At 49.1% G+C, this 13278-nt stretch overlaps 1 protein-coding gene across 2 annotated transcripts; it reads left to right on the forward strand.

The window, feature by feature from the left end:
• The first annotated feature begins 67 nt into the window (after positions 1-67).
• Positions 68-7624, forward strand: LOC119661015 (protein BCL9 homolog). 2 transcript variants are annotated; one of them, XM_038070162.1, is made up of 8 exons: positions 68-1696; positions 1758-1946; positions 2007-3752; positions 3811-4368; positions 4700-4832; positions 4928-5172; positions 5233-5483; positions 5538-7624. In XM_038070162.1, the coding sequence occupies exons 1-8, from the start codon at positions 1126-1128 to the stop codon at positions 6936-6938; spliced, it is 5094 nt and encodes a 1697-aa protein (XP_037926090.1). In that variant the 5' UTR covers positions 68-1125; the 3' UTR covers positions 6939-7624. The 2 variants fall into 2 exon arrangements, with proteins under 2 accessions (XP_037926090.1, XP_037926091.1); XM_038070163.1 differs by having other exon boundaries at positions 4766-4832.
• Positions 7625-13278: the final 5654 nt, after the last annotated feature.

Below are 13278 nucleotides of genomic sequence, written 5' to 3' on the forward strand. Positions count from 1 at the left end.
AACGGAAAGCCGTTCACCAACAGAATGCTCGCAACCCCCTCTACCAACGAATGAAGCAGCTCAGGTACTGGTTGGGCGATTGTCACTTTGACAGTTCCCTGGCATTTATATTCCTTGGAAGTAGGAATTCTTCGTTTGCTTGCGTATTTGAGAAGTGGTGACAACTTTGTGTAATCTAAACCCGAAAAACACATTCCGTGTACACAACACATTTAGCATTGACAGTTGGAATTTCGACATTTGGCATTTGCATTGCTGCCATTTTGCCCGATCTCGTTTGGGCTCGCGTTTTCTGTCGGCGGGGTTGCATGCACTTGGAACATCACATATACATGTACATACGCGCGCTCGTACACACTCCGGCCAACTAAAAAAACTAAAATAAATTCCCTTAAGAAAATACACACGGAAAAGTTGGGTGATTTGATGAGTTTTTGTCGGTTTCGGTGTGGTTTTTTCAGGCGTCAATCGTCATCAAAACAAAGGCCAAGATTTTGAGTGAAACGTGAGCGGCGCGAAAAGTGTATCCGAAATCCGACAATATTGAAATTTGTTAGTATTTTGTCGCTTGACGGTGGTGCCTTTGCCCCGTCGTCGTCGCAGAGTTCGGGCTGCTGGTGCGGCCGACGAGTGGTGACCTCCCTCTTGGAAAGGCCTAGCGCGGTCGCTTCCGTTCGTGGAAGGAAGCGCTGGACGCCAGTGGCCAGAAATCCGGTGCGGTCGCGAGGTATTCAGAGAGGAGTCGTGTTACCTGGTAAAAAGTTGGTGTTCCCGGGGCACACGCCTGCCGTGGACGGATTTGCCAAATCCCGCGTCCGGACAGAGATCCAGCTGCCACAAGACTGCAATCTGGTTGAAACAGAACTGCGGAAGCGAAGGAAAGTATAACAACATATCCGATTTCGTTGGCGCTCGCCTGTATTTAGAAAGTGTGCCTGCGACTGGTGCGTGTTATTTAGCCCCCAAATAGCTGCAGTGACCGGCAGTTAAGCTTGACGGGCTCTTGCACGGAGGAGTCGTTGGAAATTTCGAGACAGAATGTTGCACCCGCCTCTTTGAGAGAGGCAGCTACGATCAAACCGGCCAGGCCTACATCGTTTAGCTTGAAAGGCGACCTCCGAAGGTATGTTAAATGAGCCATCGAATGTCAATCGGCCAGGAATTACCGCTATGACCACGACGATATCGGGATCGTCAGCAGCAGACAGTCAACCACAGGCAACCGAAGCAGCACCTGGAGCACTCGCAGGGGGCAATTCGCCGGCGGCAGCAGCTTCTTCCTCCACAGCTGCTTCCGTAGGCGGCACTTCATTGATCATGACCACTTCTGCACCGCCGCTTGGCTCTGTACAGGGCGCCAATAACAGTGCCAGCACCGTGGCCAACATTTCCAGTTCGGTGGTAGGATGTAATTTGTCCTCGTCGTCATCTTCATCCTCGTCTTCGTCTTCATCATCGTCGTCGTCCTCATCGCCTCAACCGCACATAAGCGCGACATCGGCCGGTCCCGTTGCACTGGGGCAATCTACGGGTCAGACTCCCGTCACATCGCTAGCAACTCCTCCAAACTTGAATAGCAATAGCATCCCAACCTCAGCAATCTCAACGTCCCTCACGTCCGTAGGGATACTTCCGTCTACTGCAACGGATTGCTCCTCGGTGGCAATGAGTATTAAGGATGACACCAATCTGATCGGTAAGTAATCACTGCCTTAGGTTGCCAAGTCTTAACTGAAGTTTCCTCTACCCTTTTCCAGACAGTACACAGAGCAAACATGAAGATGAATCGCCGCACATCGTGCAGGGACCATCTCCCGGCCTGGGCAATATGAAGAAGGAACCCATTCAGCGTCTCAACTCTAACGACTCAGCAAACTCTGGCTCAATCATTGGCTCCACCAACACTGGATCTTTGCATCATAATAACATTAAAATCGAAGATGACTGTAAGTTTGCTAACAGCTCTGATTTCCTCTCCTCCTAACGTTGCCCTTCTGTTCCCACAGTACTTCCCAAAGACGATCTTCTCACAGACAATCCTGCGACTATGGGTGCAATCGGTTCCATGGTGAATATAAAAAAGGAGGAACCCGGTCCTGACCTTGTGTCCGATGGTTTTAGTTCATTGGGGACGGGCGGCAGTGGAGTGCCTGGAGGGACGGGCGGCGGTGGTAATATTAACAACTGCGGGCATAACAATCGAATATCTCCGACGGACAATGTGCAACATCAACAACAGCAAATGAATGCTAACAGTTTACTAAGCGGCGGAGGCGGCGCTGGTGGAAACAAAGGTGGTAATGGAGGTGGTCCCACGAATGCAATGGATTACATGCAACAACAAAGGCATATATTTGTCTTTTCAACACAGTTAGCGAATAAGGGTGCAGAATCGGTTCTTAGCGGTCAGTACTCTACTATCATCGCTTACCATTGTGCGCAACCGTCAACCAAAAAATTCCTCGAGGAGTTTTTTCACAAAAACCCAATGAAAATGTCGAAATTTAATCGGCAGAATCCAACACAGTGGCTTAACAATATCTCCGGTTCGTCACCGTCGATGATGGGTGGCGCGGGGCTGGGGGCTGGTCCGCCTGGCGGTATCTGTAGTGTAGGTCTGGGGGGCGTGGGTCCTCAGAAAGCAAATAGGCAAAGTAACTCTAACGCGAACAGCGGGAACGGACAAAATGCTAATGGCAACGTGAACCGAATGGTTCCAAATGCCAAAGTGAATCAACGAAATGCAGCACAGCCGCGATTGCCTGCTTTTTCTAATGACGATTTATCTGGTGGCGAGTCAGATCTCTTGCCTTGGGAGCAGGCAGCGAACCATCTTGGCCTTGACAGTATGAACGGCAGCACCGCAATGAATTCAAACCAAAATTCAAGCGGGCCGCAGTCCACTGGCGATCCAACCACTGCACTGGATGTTCCGGATCCCCTAAGTAGTGGGTCGCCTTCCTTAAATCCTAGCCGAAGCAGCAATCTAATGAATGCCACCTCGACACCGACAAGTATGCAACCTTCGCCAACGTCAATTGCGACTAGTGGTATCGGGCCTACAAGTCCTAGTATTATGCAACCATCACTACAAGGAGTCAAAGTCCCCAACGAAAATTTAACTCCGCAACAGCGACAACACCGCGAGGAACAGCTCGCTAAAATCCAGAAAATCAACCAATTTTTGCAAGGCGGCATCACATCAGACTTCGTGGGAGCTGGTGGCGAGTCCGCAGCGGATTCAAACAATTTGCCCTCAGTTGCAGGCCCTAAGATACTCGGGGCAAGTTGCGCTGGAGGCCCCGGAATGAGCAGCGGAGGACCATCAGGTGGTTCAATGAATCCATCGGGTCCAGTTGGCATGATAAGTCAAATGCAGATGAATGCCGCCGTAGGAAACGTCCCGCCTGGATTGCGTGGAACGAACATGATGAGTTTGGGGCCACGTGGCAACATGTGCAGGTCCATAGGTCCGATGGGTGGAGATCAAATGATGGGTAGTCCAGGTGATATATCGGCAATGCAGTGCGGGACAGGATTGTTGCCTGGGATGATGGGCAATCAGCCCGGTGGTATGATGGGTGGTACCAATATCGGATCATCCCAACAACAAATGGGGTCACTCGGGCCTATGCATTCTTGTGGGATAATGGCTGCCGGGAACGGTCCAAACAAACAGATGATGGTTGGACCAGGACCAGCAATGATGGAGTGGAACAAGCTTCAACATCAATTCTATGAAGATAGAAAAGGTAGGTTTCCCGTCTTACCCTCGATTGCAGTTTTATCAATTTTTTCGTTATCTTTCAGATCCCTTTGGTGGTATGCCTGGGCGACAAATGGCAGGTAGCGGTAATACCGGCTCAAATCGACCAAACCACCACCAGCAGGGCCCGCCGGGTGGTAATTCTCGATCTCAAGGCCCACCCCCGCCATATCATCAGACTCAGCGGTCTGCATCAGTTCCAATAGCTACGCAAAGTCCGAATCCCGGTTCCCCCAACAATCCCACATCGAATCTCTCTCTCCCGTCACCACGGGATGCGGGCTCGACACTTAACTCACCGGCGGCTGATCATGGAATGACCCAGCCATCATTGGCTACACCGGGTGGCGGCGGTGGGAACGGTCCCGCATCTGTACCAACTTCTGGTCAATCGCAAAATCAAGTCGCTAACAACCGACAACTGCCATATAAACAAGATTCACCAGCAAACAACGCGGCGAATACACCCACCTCATCGGCGGGACCCGCGCCCAGCGCAACTAGATCTTTAAGTCAACATAATAGCAATCCCAGCACGCCAATATCGTCGCATCTATCACCCAACGCTAGTCTGAAGGACCTCGACTTGGGCAATTCGCAAGGTAAATAGTTCTTTGCCTATTTGGGCATATTCAATTGTATAGTTGGTTCCTTTGGGTCGCAACGCGATCATCACCTGTACCATCGTATCTATATGTCATCCACTACTCTACTATCCCAGCAACACAATTTTTTTCTCCTTCTCCTTTTTTCGTCAGTAAAAACCGAATAGTTTTTTATGATTGTTTTTCCCGGTTTCTAGCTGGGTATTCGTTTTCCTTGCGTTCCATTTCCACAATTTTCATTTGGTTGTTTTGTAAATGTTTAATTTCGGTTCTTTCAATCCTCGGTTTCTTCCCACTTTTGTTGACCCTCCAAACAAAAAATAAACAGGAAAGGAACCAAATTTGATGCCAGTGCCATCTCCACAACAAATTCAATATCTTAACACATTTGAAGGGCAGGAGTTGACAATCCAAAAGCAGCCAAACACCACAATAAAGGATGGAAGCATTATATCACCACCGTAAGTAACATTTTTTTTTAAATTGTCGTTCATATCGGAACATGGCTTATAATTTCTGTTGTTGGTGTTTATTTTATATTGTTGTACCTGAGCAGGGGTGCAACGAATTCGGATCATCGGTTATCAGCGAATACAACACCTTCAGGGTTAGATAGTCGATTCAATAACACATCCGCAACGGGTGGCAGCGGCAACGGACCGGGTAGTTCTAGTTCTGGAGGCGTGACGGCTGTGGGCGGCAATCCAGGTGGAAACCCCAGCGGACCAGCTTCGGGATTTCCATTGCTACCCAGTCCACAAACCCCAAATGCAGCCTCTACGTCTAATGCGTCACAAAACGGTACAAATTCTATTTCAATTTGAAAGTTATGTGTTTTAATGGGCGATTTTTTACTTCTAGCGTTTTTCTGTGAGAATGACAAAGTACGTGGTCCAGGAGGCAATAGCGGAAGTGGTGGAGCGGGGCCCAGTCCGCAAGGGTCACGAACGCCGTCGATAAGTGAAGTAGACTCCGTACGGTTTCCTCCTGTTAGTCCTGGGATGAGCTTTCCCACGACTGGTAATAATTCTAATCAGTCAATAATGAAAATGGGTGGCGGGGGGAGCACTTTTCTCGAGAGTTCAAAATGTTCAACGACGTCCAGCAACGAAGTAAGCTCAGCAAATAACATGATAGGTGTCGTGTTTTATTCCGTTTCATTGCAGATACCAACCAGTGGAAGCTTTTCTGCACGAGTCGATAATCTACCACTCAATCCGAACAGTAGTTGTCAGACGCCGGCGAAAACATCGCACTTTGATCCAATCTCGTCACTTGCCCAAATGTCACAACAACTTACAAGCAATGTACCCACTTCGATGAATGGCGGCGGAGGACCGCCGGCTGGCGCGGGTCCAGGTTCTGGGGGTGGTCCTGGAGGTGGCGGTGCTGGTGGTCCCAACGTTATGATGAACACTTTCCAGAACCATGGAGGTATGGGTCTTGTAGGCAATGATATGTCTATGGGTGGTGGTCACCATCACGTTGTCGAAGGATTAATGACTGGAATGGACCCATGCGGAGGGATGATGGGATCCGGTCCTACAGGTATGGGGCAGTATGGAATGCATGCTGCCAACGGAGGCGCAGGTGTCAACAGCTCTGTAAGTGGAATGCCAATGGGCCTGATGGGTGGACCACGTTCAATCTCCCCTAAATTAGGAATAATGCCAGGTTTCGGGCCGGGTGGTCCTGGGATACCTCCACATCATCGAATGATCGGACGAGCACCGTTGGGTGGAAACCCTTATGGAAATGGCGCAAATATTCAAGTCAAAGCTAGCACACCGAATACTATTCAGTATTTGCCAGCGAGGCCCCAAGTCGGTGGGACGAGCCACCCACGAGGTCCGCCCAGTTTGGAGTTTCTGCGCTTTTCTAATCCAATGTCTTCAATAGATGGCGTAGTCGGTGGTCCCAACAAAGGACAATCCATGCCTTTCTATTCCAATTGCAATCAAATGAGTGGCTCTATGGGGATGAACCATATGGACGGCGGTAACGGAGGACCCGACGGGCTAATGGGCATAGGAGGAATGGGCGGCCCACAAGGAGGCGGACCCATGATGGGCCAGAATATGTTAATGCGGGGGCTACGACCGCCCGGACAAGGTGCTATGATTCGAATGTCCGGTGCCCCACTCTTGGGTGGTGGCGGCGCAGGGGCCGGTCATAATCACCCATTCAATAACGGCCCTCCTAGCTCGGATCCGTCCATGTTTGGACCGGGTGCTCATCAGATGTTCGGCGGACCCAAAGGCGGTCCTGGTGGAGGGCAAATGATGCCAGGTCCTGGCGGACCACCCGATGCATCACAACCGCTTCCGCCATCGATGGGCGGTGCACAGGGACCCGGCGGAAGTGGACCGGGAGGCAATAGTGCTGGCGGGCCCGGCGGATTCAAATCACAATTTGTTGGACCATCAACAGCAGACCCAAATTACGCCCAACAGTATCATAATTTTCAACAGCAACTCTATGCAACATCAACGCGTAGCCAATTAAATCAGCAACCAGGCGGAGGAGGACCCAACAACCCCAACCAGTCGTTTTTCGTGCCCAAGTAATCCACAAATTCGTTTCGACGCAGTTCTCGCACCTAAAGTACCAACCGCTACTTTTGCACCTGCAAGATGTCAAGAGGAATTCAATCCCTGAAAAGCAATGTTTGCCCTGTGCTCTTCGTATTTTTCGATGCGGGGGCGGGACGTGATCTACATTTAATCATTTCCGCTTGCTCGTCGTTGGGAAAATCTAGAATTTGGTCCTCCTGAACGGATGTTGAAAAACGGTTGGTGTGGTGCCGAGAGATTGGAATGCTAAGGTCATTGCGGAACCCACGCAGCGCAAAATATAAATCTTATAGAGCAGGACTGTAATTTATTTTATTTTTGATAAGACTCGATTGTTAGTTGAAAAGGATGATTAGGGGAGGAGCGACGACGAAATAACAAAAGTAACAAGTAATAATTTAAGGACGCTGAGAAGGAAGCAACAAAAAACCCATGATAAATAGTTTAGGCTTAAGGTGAAAATATTAGACGATTTAAGGATAATTCTTTCTGAAACAAAGCTGATGAGAAAAACAGAATTAAGAGAAAAATTACGTTAGTAGGGAATAGAAGAAAGAATGAGCGCGAGTATGATCGATCGTAAATATAAATTAAAGTCTAAAAATAAAGCAAATTGAGATGATACAGATAAAAAATGAAATGTAATAATTATAATTAAAAAAAATTGAAAATATGATGTTCTTAAGGCTTTTTTTCTTAAACTCGTTTATTCTTTTATTGGAACACGCTTGTCCGTAGTGTTCAATTGTCCCAAGCTACTCAAAACCTTTCCACATTAGTGAGAACCTGCATGGTTGTGTCGATGACAAGCTTCATGAAGGTCCAGTTTCGAGCAAAAAGTACTTGATCGAACGTCTTCTCGAAAAATGGAGAGAAACTGGGACGATTTCCAACGCGACTTGGCCAGTGGGCTGGACCCTCCCCTGCACAAATCGCGCATTCACTCTAATGTTGAGCTAGATAAATACATCCGGAAAGTAAACTCTGCCTTCGAAACTACAATTGACAAACACGCTCCAGTTAAAGAACCTGGTTACTACAAATACGGGCGCCTTTCTCCCTCCCCTGTCCAGCAAAATCAATGGAGCTATTCGGTCCGAACTGAATGGATCTTACAAGAAACTTCTCAAATCCGTCAAACCTGGCCCACAAGTTTGGGTGGAAGAAAAAAATCTTCTACTGACTTCAACCAAAACCCGATAAAAATAGGTAACTTCCAGTACCACTCCCCTGAGGAATCCGTCCTATCCGCCTGCGTAGACTATTTCAGCCACACCATCTGGAGCTCGGTGGTCACCAATGCTGTCAGCGATAACAGGTTCAGCTTGGAAGGGTCTTACATTTGCTCCTTCTTCCCCAGTTGCCCGGCTGATATAGTCAGAACAAAGTTTCTTTTCATGGTCACTCATCTCGCTCCTTTTCTCCTTCCTCTGGTGTTCCCCAAGGCTCTATACTTGGCCCCCTACTCTTTCTGTTTTTTATCAATGACCTCGCCTCCATCCTCACCTGACCGTATTTGCTTTACGCAGACGACCTTAAATTGTTTGCCTCTGTTTCGTCTCCATTGGACTGTGCTCTCTTACAATCCAACCTTGATAATTTAGCCCGTTGGTGTTCGGTCAACAAGCTAACACTGAATGTCAACAAATGCCACTGGATGCGCTATTCCCTGAAACCCTCCCCATCATCCTTTTCCTATTCTCTCAATGGTCAACCCCTTTCACTACTGACCTCCTTCAAAGACCTGGGTGTAATATTCGACGACAAACTTCGTTTCAATTCCCACTTCGTTGACATCATCAATAGAGCTTCCAAAATGTCTGGTTTTATCCTACGTTCCTCATCCGACTTTACCTCAATCCAGCCCTTCTTAACACTCTTCAATTCTCTTGTCAAAAACATCCTTGAATACTGCTGTGTAGTCTGGTCCCCCTACCGCATCCGTGACGGCCGCGCTCTTGAAGCTGTACAACGCAAATTCACCCGGACCCTCTTTTACAAAAAGAACCTTCCACGGGTTGATTATCCGTCACGACTCCGCACCCTCAATCTCCCCTCCCTACAGCAAACGGAAGTACTTTATGCACAGATACGCGGCTAGTAATTCATGATCATCATAATCAAGGGCGCAACAACCGTTATCCGGTCTAGGCCTGCCTTAACTCCAGACATCCCGGTTTTGCGCCGAGGTCCACCAATTCGATATCCCTAAAAGCTTCATGATCATAGGCGCTGTAATTCCGTTGAGCAGAACTGTTTTGAGAAGAAACGCAATGGTTGCCAGCTTTGATTCACCTTTTGGTGAAGACCAGCACCTACTGCAATGTCTGAGCATCAACGAACACGGCTCAGGGTGTATCTTGTTGAGGAGGTTATCCGAACGCCCATTTCTTGAGACAGGCCACAAACGTGTTCGCGATCGCTTTCTCGAACGGAAAGAATTCATCGCCGCCCTCAGTCACTAAAGCCACTAGGACTCCAGAGGCTCAAATCCAACCTCGTCCCCACCCATCATCATCAATGGCGCAACATCTAGTATCCGTTCTAGGTCTGCCTTAATAAAGTACTTCAGACATCTCGAATTTTCGCCGAGATCCACAAATTCGATATCCTTAAAAGCTGTTTGGAGTCCTAACCTACGCCATCGTTCCATCGTGTCTTCTTTTTCTATCATAGATATTGCGCTTATAGACTTTTCGGGCTGGATCATCCGCATATATACGGATCAAGTGACCCGCCCACCGAAACCTATTGAGAGGACTTAATCCACAACCTGACGGTCAGGGTATCGCCCACAAATTTTGCCGTTATGTATCCTACGTCCCCATCCAGCTGCTTCTTTCCCCGAAGTAGTTGGCTGGGGATGCGGTCCCCAAGCTTCAAATAAGTCAGTAAGTAATCTAGTTTAGCTGTCTCTCTTAGACTTGAGCTGATGAGCTGGGGAGGACCTGAGCTTCAAAGCGATATATAGGTTGCCCCCCAACCTGGGTGCCAGGGAAATTGCCGAAATCTGGAGGAATCTTGGGAAAAACTTCAAACGCCTCTAACTCCGTTAATGTTGAGAATTTCGAAAAAGGGAGAGAAATTCATGATCACTACAAATGGGGGAGGATCTGAGGTTCAACACTTTATATTGGTTGAGGGTTCTGATTGCCAGGAAAATTCCTGACATTTGGAGGAATCTTAGGAAAAGCTTTAATATTGAGAATTTCGAAGAAAGGAACGAAATCCGTGATCACCACTATCGGGGGAGGGTTTGCGCTTCAAAATGGTGTATAGGTTGGCGGGTCTGGGTGTCGGGAAAACTGCCGAAATTTGGAAGAGTCTTGGGAAAAACTTTTAAACGCTTATATCTCCATTAACATTGAGAATTACCCATAACGGAGCTTAATTCGTGATCTTTGCTATCTGGTGAGGATCCGAGCTATAAAATGGCATATAGGTTCGGAGATTTGGGTGCAAGGAAAATCGCCCAAATTTGGAGGAATCTTGGGTGACACTTTAAACGCTTCTAACTCCGTTAATATTCAGCATTTCGAGAAAAAGGGTGAAATCCGTGATCACCACTATCGGGGGAGAGTTGAGCTTCAAAATGGTATATGGTCTGGGTCTGGGTGCCGGGAAAATTTCCGAAATTAGGAGGAATCTTGGAAAAAGCTTGCCTACTTGCCGGCAAACATGCGGCCACCAGTAGTTGGGTTGCCTACTGGCTAGAAACCGCTGGCTTTTTTTCTCTATTCATACTATTCAGTTATGAACCTGATAACGACGGTCTGCGGAGTCTCCATGCCCAGGAAGACATCGAGGCGCGGCAAATCTTCCATGTATTGGTGGACAGCGGAAATCGCCGAACTCCGGAAGGAGTGTCACAGGCTCCGCCGCTTAACACAACGTCTAGGCGACCGGGAGGAGGCATGTACCATAATAATGGAGTACAAATCAGCCAAAAGGAGACTCCGCAGCGCAATAAACAAGAGCAAAGCTCGCTGCTGGCAAGATCTGATCGACGAGGTGAATGGGGATCCATGGGGACTCGGTTACAAACTTGTAACCCGAAAACTCGGGGCTCTGCGGAAACCCTGTTCACTTAAGGCCAAGCAGATGGACCGCATTGTGAGGGCACTCTTCCTTGCACACCCCGTATGGGATGGTGACGTCGGCGCGGAGAGCGCAGAGGACTGTCCACTTTTCTCTGTAAAAGAGTTGGAACAGGCAGTACTCTCTATGAAAAACAAGAAGGCGCCAGGACCCGATGGTATTCCAGCAGAGGTGTACAAACTGGTATTCCAACACCGGCCAGACCTACTGCTCGGCGCATTCAACGCTTGCCTGAAAGAGGGCATTTTCCCTGCTCGTTGGAAGGTTGCGAGGCTTGCGCTGATCCCTAAAGGGAAAGGCGATCCCGAACTGCCCACTATGTATGCTTGATACTGCTGGGAAAGTGCTCGAAAAGCTCATCAGAAATAGACTCGCTGAAGCGATACGCGCTGCCGGAGATTTATCTCCCCGGCAGTTTGGTTTTAGGGCAGGGAGATCGACAATTGATGCTGTCATGCAGGTCGTGGACGCCGTTCGACGAGCAGAGGCACATAGCCGCCGAACTCGACGGGTGGTGCTCCTCGTAACGCTTGACGTCAGAAACGCCTTCAATTCCGTAAGATGGAAAGACATTCAAGGCACACTAGACAATACCTTCAACGTGCCGAGCTATCCCTTACGGATTTTGAGGGACTATCTGAGGAACCGCTCCCTGCTCTATGAAACACTAGAGGGTCAAATGTGGATGGAGGTCACGTCGGGGGTAGCACAAGGATCCATCCTAGGGCCGGACCTCTGCAACGCTACCTATGAGAGTCTGCTTAAACTTGACATGCCAGAGGATTCGCGCCTGGTCGGCTACGCAGATGATGTCGCAGCGCTTGTTGCTGGACGCACTGTCGAACAGGCCCAAAGCAGACTCGGCATATTGATGCGACGGGTAAGCGGATGGATGACTACTCATGGTTTCAATCTTGCACTGGAAAAAACTGAAGTAGTTATCCTGACTAAGAAGAGTATTCCGACCCTGCGTCCCATATCGTTCGGCGAGTCGATAATCGAGTCAAAATCAGCGGTAAAGTACCTCGGGTTGACTCTTGACTCAAAGATGAGCTTTTCTGAGCAAATCCAAGCAGCAGCGAACAAGGCTGCGGCTAGAGTTTCGGCGTTAAGTAGGCTAATGGCAAACATTGGGGGGTCCTACGTCTAGTAGGCGACGTCTCCTGATGAGCTCAACGCAGTCTGCCCTGCTCTACGGCGCAGAGGTATGGGCTGGCGCTTTTAACAAGGAGGTATATCGTAGACGCCTCGCGCAAGTACAGAGACGGGGAGCTTTACGGGTGGCGTCTGCGTACCGCACAGTCTCTGAACCGGCCGTGATGGTGATCGCGGGAGTTATCCTCGTTGCCCTTCTTGCTAGGGAGCGTCAGGCCATATACAAGCGCAAGGGAGGTGGTTGCTCGCGAGGAACGGCAACACACTCTAGACGAGTGGCAGCTCTCTTGGCAAAATGAAACCAGAGGCAGATGGATTGCGCGGCTCATCGGCAACTTAGGTGCGTGGCTGAATCGGAAGCATGGTGAGACTGACTATTTCCTTACCCAATTTTTAAGTGGGCATGGAAGTTTTCAGTTTTACCTGCACAAGATTGGAAAGGCGCATTCTCCGGATTGTGTGTTTTGCAATGGAGTTGTGGACGATGCCCACCACACTTTTTTTTCTTGTGGAAGGTGGGATGGGGTTCGTCAGCAGCACAGGGGATTTCTCTCCAGACAACATTGTGGAAGAGACGCTGAGGACTGCTGACAGCTGGAACCGTGTTGCCCATTACGTTCGGGCCCTTCTCGTTGCTAAGAAGATAGAACTCGACCGGTGGAGGAGCCGGATGGCAGGGGGTTCCTTGAACTGACAGTTCCCTTTCTCCTCTCCCCTCTCGTTGGTGAAAGGAATTCCCGGATTTGAAGGCTCCGCAAGGCGGGAGAGTTCAGGGGCTGGCTCGAAGTAATGTGACAAACGGTTCCAGGCTAGCTCTCTGACGATGGGGAGGTGTTTAGTTGGTAGTCCGACGAAGTACCGAATCGGGAGTCCAACACTGCATTCAGCTACCCTACCCCAAAAAAAAAAATACTATTCAGGGATATGTCGGGTTTGAGCGCCGCGGAAAATGTGTCCCGCTCGAAACTTTTCGCTGTCTAGCCGAGCATACCACCCGGCATTCTGCGAGAACTCCATTCGAGCTTGATCCATGCAGATTGCCTGGTGATCGCTGTGAGTATGAGTGAGTCCTCACTGATAT

Source organism: Hermetia illucens, chromosome 7 (assembly GCF_905115235.1).
Source record: "Hermetia illucens chromosome 7, iHerIll2.2.curated.20191125, whole genome shotgun sequence".
NCBI lineage: Eukaryota > Metazoa > Arthropoda > Insecta > Diptera > Stratiomyidae > Hermetia > Hermetia illucens.